Source organism: Gallinula chloropus (assembly GCF_964237585.1).
Source record: "Gallinula chloropus genome assembly, chromosome: 9".
NCBI lineage: Eukaryota > Metazoa > Chordata > Aves > Gruiformes > Rallidae > Gallinula > Gallinula chloropus.
Window position 1 is genome coordinate 22,401,043 of NC_140094.1, and position 13,153 is coordinate 22,414,195.

The window sequence follows — 13,153 nt, forward strand, 5'->3', positions numbered from 1 at the left end:
TAATTCACACAATCTAATACAAATTACATTCACCAAAACTGCTTGAAATCAATATTGGGCAATTTGGTGAGAATTAGGCTCATGAATGTTGACATACCAAGCACTCTTATGGCACCAATGTGAAAATGTGTTCTATGGTCTTCAAGATTAAACAAGGTCATCAAGTTCAGGGTGTAAAAAATAATTTATTAGCTTTTGCTCATTAAAAAAAAACAGCTACTAGTCTTGATTTCTTTTTGAACAGCAGCACACAGGTGACAATTGAAAAGTGTCCAATAAAAAGTAAGGCAAGCAGATTTTAAATTTGTTCTTTAAAAAAAAAATCAATGCTGTAGCACTGCAGAAGCAAGGGTAGCAGAGAAAAATAAACAAGAACTTAGGAAAACATGACAATAAAGTTAGCTCTATGCAATCTCACCACTTTAGCCAAGAAAGCATTGTTAAAACACTATTCAAGTAAACTTTTCTTTCAAAACTGTTAAGAGTTAATTAAGATTTAAAGGTCCTTTGGGGATGAGAAGTATGCCATAGCAATGTCAATTTTATATTCTATTGTTTTAAGTTTGTAAAACAGCACAAAGCAGTGAAACCTAAAGCCTGCAAGACAACAGGCCTTGACTACTGTTTTTGATCAGTGATGCGCTGTAAGCAGAGTTTCATGTAGGAATTCTTATTGCGTATTTCTATCACCGCATCTCTGACAAGCTCAATGAACATCTGAGGCCAGAGCTTCTGCAACGACTCATTTTTCATATTGATGTCAGCTGCTTCTTTCACTAAGGTCTCGACGTACGCCTGGCAGAATGCTTTTCTCTCCTTCATTTCCTGCAAGGGAGAAGCATTACACATAGTACCATACAAAGGAAAAGAGGTTATACCAGGACAAACCCAAAACCCAGAACAATTGAAGCACATGAGCAAAGAGGACATCACAAGCTTTTTCCTATCAGCTTTAAGTTACACTGCCCAGGGTTTAAGTCAGGCTTTTATGAGTGTGGCTACAGAATTTTATTGCATTGTGAATATTATTAATTTATCTGAAATCCACTTCGAAGTTGTCATGGAAATACTTTAACAGCATTACAATTTCGTTGACATTTGGCAGAGCAGTGAAGTTTACAGAAATTAAGCACCAGACTACTTGCCTTTCTTCTCTCCCCAGCTTTTCATGGGGAAAGTAACTATGTTCATCTACCTGCCCTAACAAGAACTATGTATATTTTCAAAGAAATATCCTATCCACAGGTTCCCAATGGACACTGGCAAATGCATGGTTCCTAAGATGCCTACATTAGTTAATGAAGTAATCTGAAACTTTTAAAAAAAGAAAAAAAAAAAAGAGGGAACTACACTTTATGCAACTACTAGTTGACATATTGGTTACTCAAACTGTATTAATCCCTGTTTATGCAGAGTTTCTAAAAAATGCTATAACTTTGAGTGGTAAGTTATACTAGTGCTAAATATCTAACTGGTTTGACTTATGGCACTGTTAATACTTTTAGGTCATGCTTCAGGCCATCAAAACAGATGTTTTCTTGAGTGATAACCCAGAGAAAATACTTTCCAGCTGTTTCATCTAAAAAGCCAAATTATTAATCAGTGACTCAGACTGTCATTTTAAGCACTAAACTTATTCAATCACACTTATCATGCTGACGTGGAACTGAAATCAGTCTCTTTTGCTTATCTTACTCTCCTCTTGTGACATTCTTTCATATCTGCTGCCACGTACATAATGCTACAACAAAGGACAAGGTGTGAAGTGCTGCACTGGGAAGAGAAAAATCGCATGAATGAACTGTACAAGCTTCTTTTCTTACAGTGTTTGTTCCATGGTAAAGGACTCTTACTCTATGCCATTCAAAGTTTTAAAAGCCATCTAGCTTTTGAAATAAAGCTTAAGAAAACATATTATTTTTTTCATGCTATGATTCTGACATAAAACCACAGTATAAGAACAGTGCTTACTTGACTTAATCTCTTGTACTAGAGAATTTATAAATTTCCACATATCCAAAAATCAAATAGTGGGACAAATGTGGGAAGCAAGGTGCATACAGCTAAAACTCACAGTGATTGTTCAGAAAGGAGATTGTAGCTGAAAAGCAGCATGTTCTCCCTGGGAACAATTTCCTTCTGTCCAAGCAAAAGTTAGCAGATCAGAAACACAAACTGAAACAAGCGTGACTGATGCACTTCTCTGAAACAAGCCAGCTTGCAGTTTTATTAATAATTAAACCTAATACATTGCCTATATATTTATTTTCCTGTAGCTCATTTAAACACTAGGAAACAGTTCTTTATCATTGCAGTCTGCACTATATCAAATCTTGTCTGAAGTCAATCACCAATTCATTTTAGGATATACTTTCTGACTTTCCAATTCCATTAGAAAAATCCTAACACGCAATATACATTTTTCTTTGTAAAAAGTGATGCTCACTTCTTATATTTTACTGAAGTAGGTGCACTTCATTAGGAACATAAGGTCTGTAGGTCAGAAAGTATTTCTGTGATTGTGCTCTCAGTAGTCTAGGAACCGCTTCACTGAAGCCAGAAAGGGGCTTTTCTCTAGTGTTCTGGCAAAATTAATTAGATGAAATGCTTGATCGTACATGTAAATATGGTAAGCAGCAAACCATCAGCTGCTCTTGCAGCTCAGGCAGCCAATGGTATCCTGGGCTCCATCAGAACAGGGGTGGCCAAGAGGAACAGGGAGGGGATTGTCCCTCTCTGCTTTGCCCTCATGAGGCCCCAGCTGGAGTCCTGTGTCCAGAGCTGGGGCCCAATACAAGAAAGATGTGGGGCTGTTGGAGAGGGGTCAGAGTAGGCACAAAAAATCATCAGAGGGCTGGAGCAGCTCCCCTACGGAGAGAGGCTGAGGGAACTGGGCTTGTTCAGCCTGGAGAAGAGAAGGCTGCGGGGGGACCTAACTGCAGCCTTCCAGTCACTGAAGGGAGCAGAGGAACAGGAGGGGAATCAACTTTTTAAAAGGGTAAATAATGGCAAGACAAGGGGGATGGATAAAGGCTAAAGGAAGGAAGGTTTAGATTAGATATTAGGGGGAAGTTTTTTTACAGAGGGGGTGGTAAGGGGCTGGAACAGGCTGCCCAGAGAGATGGTGGGTGCCCCATCCCTGGGGGTGTTCAAGGCCAGGTTGGATGGGGCCCTGAGCAACTTTGTGTAGCTCCAGGCCTGGAGGTTGTTGGCCCTGCCTGTGGTAGGAATGGTTGGAGCTCTGTGATCCTTGGGGTCCCTTCCAACCCAGACCATTCCATGATTCAGAATCACCATTCTCAATAGCACAACTGAAACTAAATATATAGGCAAATTCCATGAGTAGTAGACTATTACTATATAATAGAGGATGAAAGTGTTTTGTAATGATATACTTACCTCAAGCTTTTCCATATGAAAGTCCTTTGTCAAATAATTCAATGTTGCTCGAGTTGTGTTTTCCCCTCCATATCTTCTGTTATCACTGCTTTCCTCACTCCCAGTCCCAGACTTCTTTCCCTTTCCCTCCAGCAGATAATGGAACTGTTTTCTTCTGTGAAAAAATAAAGAGATTTACAGTTTTAATTATGGGAAGCTTCAGGTGCAGATGTTTCTAGTAAGTGTGATTTTTTTTTCCCCCCTTTGAACATGTACTTTATGAGCTTTCATGTTTATTGTATCCCAAGTTACCCAAAATACATGACTCCAGATATTTCTCTGTTAATTTGGTTCTGTGCAGTTGATTTTGACATATATTACATAGCATCTCTCAAACAGGAAATCTTGCAGCCTGAACTTATATTAAGTACATATCTATAGAAGACCAAAAATAGGTTATTTAAGCGCCTTTTCTCTTTCAACTCCAACTCTAAAATGTAACTGTTTTAGTCATCCACTAGAAAATACCCACTAAAAATAGTCAGTCTTTATAGTGAAAGTCCATAAAACTTCACCAATACCAGTACAATTGGAGAATTAAACAAGCAGTACATTTGTGTGCATGTGCCTTTTAATCTTACTCAGCAGACTTCATACAACTTCTGTGAAAACCTCTGGTTACACAAATCAGGTGATGCTAATATTTCTTTATGAAACAGAGAACCAATGTTCTAAATACTTGTGAATTTTTTGTCTCTTTACCCAGAAAAAATTTATCAAAACAGTGTGCAAAATATTTAAACAACACGTTCTGGACTAACACCCGTTCCATTCCTTGTATTTTACCTCGATTCCCCAAGTAAGGAAAGCATGCGGTAATGTGGCAGCTCAGAAGATGTTACATAGGCCAGAATGCCAAAGAGTCTTTCTGCCATTACAATATCATTTTCAGTAAGCTGGGAGGGAAGGGAGAGAAGAGGAAGAAAAAAAAAGTTAAGTTTCATTGGCACATTCATCTTTCATTACATACATACACTGAGAATTAACTGAAATTTGTTATACAGAAGACTGCATACAGAACTGTTCCAGGCATATCTTCAAAATGTAGATTTGCTTTTACTGGCACTTTAAATGCACATTAAAAGAAACCAAATGAGGTACTTCTGCTTGTTTTATTTCCTGTAATTCTGGAAACTTTAATGTATACACATGCTACCCTGTGCTTCATGATAGTCTTTGAAATGAGGATTATTTTTTTTTTAACTATTTCTTACACTGAGTATCTGAAGGCCAGACATATAAATTCTACTCCATACTGCAGACACATACAGAAGGTCTACTGGAAAGTTTCTGATCAAGTTACACTGGAGAAATGAAAAGGTTCTGGGCACCCACATGTGAAAAGATAAGTTACCGTCTGTCTTATTTTGGCAGCACTATAGAGAAGGCTTTACATAAAGAGAAGCCTTGCAGAGGAAGAAAAAAAAAAGGAAAAAAGTAGAAGAGAATTTTCTCTGGCTTTTTCAGCTCCACAAAAATAAATGCTCCACTAGTGTGCTTCTCCAAATATCATACATACCGGTGCGTCAGCATTAAATTACAGATGATGCGTTCTACTAATTTTCAATGGTTGAAAAAGTTTCAGGACTAATTTTACACATTTCATTTAAAAAAAAAAAATAAGGTGAAAGGGGTTTATTTTTTAGTGGTTGTTATTGTTTTTTGTTTGCCTTGGCTCATAACCTCTTGGAGATCATGGCCTGTGTTTCTCCTGCCCTGATGGCCAGACTATGAACTGACTTCAACTGCCAAAAGTTTGCTGGCACAGTTTCTAGACTCCTGGCTTTCCAGTGAGTGCAGAAAAAAAAAATCTTTATAATCATCTAAATCTGACCTGGATAACACAGGACAATGAAACTCACACAGTGACTTCTTCACTTCTGGACCAAATTTAATTTCTGTTCATCTTACTTTTTTGGAAAGAAACCTACTCATGAAAAAACTTTAATACTCACAATACTGACTATTATTTTTGTACTTCCAGACAATTTTGCATTCTACATGATTCAAACGTGAGTAAAATGGAATTTTGAGCCAAATTAAGGTAATTCTATTATACTATAATCTTTTTTAATGTTTAGAAACTTGCCTAAATAAATACCCTTGCCTAATGTATACTGCATGAGCATAATGCAGGAACAATTAACTACATAAAACATATTAGAAACGTAAGAAGTCATTTCCATGTTCACAGTATTCAGATTTATTCTTTTTCACTTAAAATTAAATCAGTCTTACTTGGTAGCCTAACAGCAGATGACCTCACTAAACATTTAACAGAAGCAAGGTCTGAAACAAAGAGCACAGAAGGCAGCTAGGCAAACAAAGACCATAGCAGGCAGAAATGTCTGCTGGAGAACTGAGTGATTTTAATTTATTTATTTATGTTAAGAGAAGCATAAGGACCAGGTCAACAGAGACAGCAATGCTGAATACACTCTCTAGTTCATGGAGACTCATGTTCTCTATCTTACTGCAGTACATTGTTTGCTCTATTAATCACAAAAAGATGCCAACGGTACCACCACATAAATGTAAGTCTCTTCTGGCTGCTCCTTGCCAAGCGCGCAAAACAGGCACCGACTCAGTAAACGTGGTGCATCTGTTACACTGCAAGCCATGCCACGCTGCTTGGAGAAAGCATTCTGTACAGCAGCTTCAAACCTTGACAACTCTTAATTCATCTGAGATTACTATCTCTGGGAAAAACTTCAAAAAGTGTATCTCAATAAAGAGAGTTTCCTTCATCATGGTAAGTAAATGTAACTGGCAGGGGAACAAAATCACTGATAGGGAGAGACTAACACTCAGCTTCTAGCCTGGAACATAACTGGAATGGAAGGAGGAGGATGGGAAGAAAATAAAGGCTTCCTTATATAATCATTTACTTAAGTTCAGAACTGCCAGAGTTACACATGTTCAGTTAATTCAGTCAGCAGTTATTGTTTTTACTCCCCAACTATACATTACTCAGAGTGGGAAACACAATAGCCTTTATGATTGTTGTTTGTGCACAATGTTTAATAGCAGAATACATGCATTTCCCTTTCCATCCCCTCAAACTATCACCTAATGCTGACACCATTATTAAAAGCTGATGTAAGGTCTGAGCACACACTTCAAGAGTTTGTGCTTTTTATATTGTAACAGGATCTTCTTTTGTGCTTTTTATATTGAAACAGGATCTTCTAATACTGACTTTAAAAGAAAAGGTAATATATATCTGTAAAGCTGGGTATCATGATTTCTTCTGTAGACTAATGAAAACCAGTGATCAGAGTTCATCTCTTCTGCTTGGCTGTGACACTTTTCAAATGATTAACGATGCTGGAAAAAATTCTGTATGCATATCTTCATATAATGTGGCCTGGCTGAAAGTTTGAGGACAAAAACGTCCTTCAGCCATACAGATTTCAGATTTGAGATACATCCTACATAGAAAGCATGCAGTGCTACACGTAAACCCATTTACTGAGTTCATCTCCAAGCAATATTAAATTCAATATTTTCCTTCAAAGCATAAGTTTGGTGAGCTTGAGACTGTAACAACAAAAAGCAATCTACTATATAGTTGTTTTCTTCTCCTTTCTTTTCCATGAAGACCAGACAAGATTTATTTCCTCTTTTCTTTTGATCTGAATCACTATTGTTGATTTTAAATTTATGGTGTGGTAAAAAAGTAAAAACTTTGAACCCACATTCAAGACCCCCCCCCCTTTTTTTTTAAATCAACTTTGATGAGCAATATTTCATAAAATACTAAATTTAAAGTTATTTTAAGTTTCTTGTGGGACTACTGACTATCACATTTTTCTTTTCAAGACACCTTGCTGTTAGAGAGTCATATTTGTCTTACCCTTTTATTCCATCCTTTCTCTGATAGTTAATTCAGTTAAGCTCTTTAAAGGACTCCTACTCTTCTGTGCAACTAATTCATGTTTTACAGGACTAAAACCAAGTAAAGATTCATGCTGTATCAAGTATCAGGTAAAATACCTAATTCCAAAACATACAGCCATGACCAAATTGAAATACCAGATCTAAGCACTAAACTATGTATTATTTTTGCTCTAATTAGCTTCCATAACACCATTTTAACATATTTAGAATTTCAAATTGAGTGCACATTCAGACATTGTGTAACAGTGTAACTGTTTATGATCATTGTCCAAGTATAAAACAGCCATTTAAATGCTTGAATAAATTTAATGAAAATTGGTGTAAAGGGGAATACAAAGTCCACAGAACAGCAGTATTAGTATCCTAACTTTCTATTTATTCAAACATTAAACCCACATACCCAAAAAAACCCCACAAAAAACACTAATGATATTGTACACAGCAAGCAAAAAGGAAAAAACTGCTTGACAAACTTTTACCTTCAAGAGGAAAATGCTATTTTAGCTATATTTTGTAACACTGGAAAACACAAATCATATACTCTAAACTATGAAGTAGTCTGTCAAATGCATGTTTTTGCACAAGCATTCAATGTCAGCACAATGGTTTGAAGATAATAAAGAAGGGCTTCTTAGAATCAGGGAAAATTGTGTTCCTTAGTTTGATTTATTTATTTTTTTAGAAACATGTGCAGCAATAATAATGGAAAGTCTTCCCTTCAGTTAAATCCCAACCATTCAGATCAAATATTTGGACTGTTACTTCCAATATCTGAGAAAGTTCAACATTTTCACAGCAAGTAAGGATCTAACCAACATCACTGATTGTAACATAGTCCAGTTGGACGCAATGGATGCACAGCACAAGAAGTTACAAGTAGTCTACCTAAATCCCAAGCTCTGAAAGGAAGTAGATATGGTCTGCTCATTTTAATAGTAATTTACCTGCCTTTTAAAAAAAGCCAGTGTCACTTTATCTTATAAGGCTGAGAAGGAAGCAATGCTGTCCTACCTTTACTCCATTGATTTTCTGTAGATTAAAATGGTTCAGTCTGAACAGAACATAGTATTTCCATAAAGTAAAGTTGACAACTGGATTTCCCTGAGGATCAACTGTCAACTGTTCAAGGCGATGCATCTGGGCCAGCGCATTGAACTGCTGCAGCGCTGAGAGATTTGTCTCCTTAAACTTCAGGTGCTTCAAAGAAAAGTAAAATAAAATCAAACCACGATAAACTAAATAAGGAAATCATCAAGAATTAACACAAGGATTCCCTGTTTGTGCCACTCCATTTTCAAACTCACACAATCTTTCAGTCTGATAAAGACCCCAAATGAAACAAACTCAGTTTCTTCGCAACAAAACACATCAATGTGTGAACCAACTGGTGTATTACATATATCTAGAAATGACAAGCCACTAAGCAATTTATAAATCCTTTAATTACAGCACTAATATTTTGAATGTTACAAAAACACTCCAAAAACCAGTGATGCTACTTGAGCAATTAAGTAAAGCAACTGCCACATCCACCCATGAAGATAAGTACAATACATGTTTTTAAACATCCTGTTCTTTTTGTCACAGCAGGCTGGCATTAAGTCATATATCCATGTTTCTCTGAATCATGCCCTACACTAGTGTTCCTAGGAGCATGGTGTACTTGGCTATGTAGTAGCATTATTAAAAGAAAGGGAAGGAGGAAAAATTGATAGTTAAAAAATGTAGTTGACATTGTATTGTTCCCCATAAAGTTGTCCCCCCATTCAAACAACTGTTTCATTGAGGTAGATAAATTTGTCTTATTTCAATTAAACCATTGAAGTTGTGTTACACTCAAACCCTTAAAAAGAAGCAAGCAGCTCAAGACACCTCTCATCTGAGTAAGAAATTGCTTCACGTACATTATAATTTTTTTTACTATTTCCCTGAAAATTATTTTGTTCTTAAATGTCCAAGAAATAAGCACTGAAGGGACATCTCATTTATGTTGCAATTCTTTGGTTCTTGATGAAGAGAACAAGAGCTGTACTGATTTAGGTATCTATTGCCTTTGAATTTTACCCCACTCTTGATCCTATCAGCTATTTGATCTCTGAACTTCGAACAGAAACAAAGGTCTCCTGGTTCCAATCCCTCACAATATTGCAGAATAGCAATACTGTATTTGCACACCAGTTTTGCCACTTCAAAATAATCAGCTAGATCAAAGAAATTAAGAGAAATAATAGCCAGTCTGAAGACACCATGCTGTGTGAGAATCTAAATTAAAGCCTTGGTTTCTAAGAAGTCTCAAGTTAACATTATAGTGCAACACCATGCAAACATGTAATTCACAAATGTGTCTATATCAAAGCACCCATATTCCATGGCTGTTCACCCAGATGACATGTGAGGCACTCTTACCACAGAATTAGGAAATTTTGTCTTCAGTTTTGTTAACACTTGAACAATTTCATCAAATTCTATGAACATAAAGGACACTGTGACAATAATTCCAGCTGTTTGAACACTCCAGTTTCGATCCAGGCACTCCAAAGCTCCAGCACCATACAAGCAAAGAGTGTCTCCTTCCACTTCCACTAAATGAGACTCAAGAACAGACAAGCCTTGTACTGCACTGCTCAGTATTGTATCAAGAGACCTGTGGAGGAAATAAAAGTGCAGTGACATAAATGAGATGATAGTACTATCTGAAAATAATTCTACCAATTAATAGTCCTTTCATTTACCAATACGTTAAATACGATCGCACTTCTCAGCATTCATTCATTTGCAATACCCAATCTGGTTCAAAGACATTAAGAGCCAGAAAAACCTCTTTCCATCAAGTAACACTGCAAATATTCTAGTTCTTTGGCAGAAAGGCTCTGGGTGTGTTTGAGTTGGACAGGGAGGGGAAATAAATAATTCGTATTTAATAATCTGCCTAACAATTTTAACTCAGAATGCAAACCTAACATATTTCATGTTACTTTAGACATCTGAAGCCAGCTTCAAACACTGTATTTATTCAAGCAAAATCATTTCCACATTTTGTTTGCTACATAAAATGTAAAATGTTATGACATGAGTAATCATTTTAAGGACAGGTTTTGTTTTTTTTAAAACCAATTCAGTATAATTGGTTATTTTTGTTCTTGAACAAGAATACCACTTCTTCCTCAAACCCAATGTCACTTTATCTGATCAGGATTCATTATTCTGCTAAGAGATGAGAATAATCTTATTATATTGCTTATTTTTCTAGTTTAATCCTTCATTAATAGGGATGGATAAACATTTCTGTGAAATAACAGGAGCCTTTCAATTCACAAGAGAAACGTTAAACAGTAAGTCCAGGTATTCATCTCTGTGCATCTTACTTCCGAACCTGATACACTCAGCTGACTGGACCTGAAGTGCAGAGAATTCAAGAAGGAGCACAAATCACATGTTTAGGAAGTTGCATAGTGATTGTTACTGTTTTATTCTTTAATACCTTCTTAGTATTTTTAATATATTCTGCTTTTTTGACTACTAGTGATCCTCAACTGATGTTTTCTTGACACAAGCAACCACAACTCTAACATTTCACTCCTGAATGGAAATTCGAGAGCCCATCATTTTATATGAGAAGATGTAATTACTTATCTATGCTGAATTCCACCTGGCATTTTACTGCTTAGCCATTCATTTTGAAGATTAAATTCTTCAGATATAAAATACAGTAGTAGATCAATGTTAATTTTAACTTGGAGTTTAAGAGCAATAAGGCTTAAAAGCAAAAAAAAGCAGTGTTATCTACAGCTGCTTGGTTCTAAGACACATTACTACATCTTAATTATTCTGTTTAAATTAATATAAAACAGTGTTAAAAGATCACTATCACATTTCTCTAACCAGTCATGAAAGAAAAATTCCAAACCTAAGTCTCCAATTCAGAAAACTAAATGCACTGTAATTTGCATAAGAGGATTTTATATATACAAATAAAACACACACTTTACTGTTCAAACATCTTGAGGAGATTGAAATTTGTCATTGAAGTAACCACTTTGATTTCTACAACATGTTCTGCAAATCTTAAACTACAAAAACTTTCACAAGAACATGGAAACAGATTTTATGCATTATATTTTATTACTACAGATTTGACAAAAGAATCCTAACACTTGTGGTCAGGAAACTATAAGGAACAAACCAACTTTAATGACCGTATCCAGCTTAAGCAGAGACAGCATTGCATCAAGATCTTCCCTACAACTCCATGGAAAAGGTCTGAACACGTTACTTAAAAGCATGACTTGAAGCAAAGAGTTCATTAACAGGACGATGTTCAAAGTTACCCTATTTACACTGGCTTGGTCATGCTGGATGATTACTAACACTGAATGCAACTGTGAAGAAACCAAGGCAGCAAGAAAGCCATGACTGAACATGTGTGCAGGGGAAAGCTTTGGAAGCACAGGAATGGAAACGACTACTCAAAAATGCTAGGAAATTTTTTTTTCAAAGGATGCAGCACTTTAAGATAAAAAGCAGGTCTAGCCAATACTAAAAAGAAACTCAGATACGTTCTGTTTGTGAAAGGAAAGGACTCCCTGCTTGTACCTGACATTTCCAGCGCTGATCAGGCACAGCAGGAAGCTGCACTTGCTTCTGGATTTGTGCAGACTGTTTTTGCCTGAGCTAGACAAATTGAAATGATGCAAGTGTGGCTTCAGCCAATCTAAGGCACTCGCTTTTCACTCACACTGTTTTGAAATTACATGCCATAGAGCCATCTTCTAGACACAAATAAACAAGCCATAAACAGTATCACAGAAATAATATCTTTTAAGCCAACAATACAAAAGTTACCTTGGGGATAAAACTACGTCAAAGAACTGCTAGCGTTACAATAAAATGGGTATGAACGCAGTCCAGTAAGATGATGCTGGTCAAACTAAGAACATGAATTCAACACTCAGATTATGAAACCTCTTGATACACAAAGAGGCTACATATGCACACTGAAAGCAATGATCTAAGCAGTCAAGGACATGAAAAAACATAATTAGCATTTGTGAAGACGTCTTCCCTTATTTAGCAAAATCATAGAATAATTTACCTTGCACTTTTTTGCTCAATGAGTTGCTGTTACATTACTTAAAATACATTACTTATTACTAGCAGCCACCACGGTTCATCACAAAGTAAAACATCTTTTCAAGATTGATTTGGATATATTACTTTCAATAAAGAAAGAGAGTGACATCTCAGAGGACAGGTAGTAATTTGCAATATAAAACATGAAGTAGTAATTCCCCCTAAAATACCTGCTTTCTTCAGGAAATACATATGCAGCACTGCCATTGATCTGACTTGGTTCATTATCTTTATCTTGGTTTAAAGAAGCCACAAGAGCTACTCTATTCTGCTGTATTTCCCACTGACGGGCAATGTTGCAAATTGTTAACCGCTTCTTTTCCTGCAACAGGATAGAAGAGTCACAATAAGTTATGACAGTCCTGTATCAACACACTCATTAGTACTAAATGAAATAGATTGCTTAATCAAAACATTTTAAATGGAAGAAATGATAGTACTGGTTGGTAGTTATGCATCAAAAACAGTGCATCATTGTAGAGTTCATTTGTGTAGCTGCCAGGCAGCAACAATTTCACAACACTTGGAATAACAGAAACAAGGAAAGCAACAAAATACATTCACAACTGGTGAAAGAATTGAGTTGAACTTTTTAGTTTGGATATCCCAGAAGCCTCATTCTGACTGTCTGGAGCTGCTTGTAACACTCCTCTGGCAAAACAGGGGAGACTGCCCGTGCTCTCCT

At 36.3% G+C, this 13,153-nt stretch overlaps 1 protein-coding gene across 3 annotated transcripts in view; it reads right to left on the reverse strand.

Moving 5' to 3' along the window:
- Positions 1 to 552: 552 nt before the first annotated feature.
- The window catches only part of LRRC49 (leucine rich repeat containing 49), a gene marked incomplete at its 5' end in the record, with an annotated part of 41,304 nt that continues 28,703 nt past the window's right edge, over positions 553 to 13,153 (reverse strand). For all 3 annotated transcript variants that reach the window (XM_084268178.1, XM_084268177.1, XM_084268176.1), the window contains 6 exons: positions 553 to 825; positions 3,400 to 3,553; positions 4,225 to 4,334; positions 8,350 to 8,535; positions 9,745 to 9,982; positions 12,639 to 12,790. In XM_084268178.1, the coding sequence (XP_084124304.1) occupies positions 619 to 825; positions 3,400 to 3,553; positions 4,225 to 4,334; positions 8,350 to 8,535; positions 9,745 to 9,982; positions 12,639 to 12,790 (1,047 nt within the window). In that variant the 3' untranslated portion in view covers positions 553 to 618. The remainder of the gene's footprint in view (positions 826 to 3,399; positions 3,554 to 4,224; positions 4,335 to 8,349; positions 8,536 to 9,744; positions 9,983 to 12,638; positions 12,791 to 13,153) is intronic.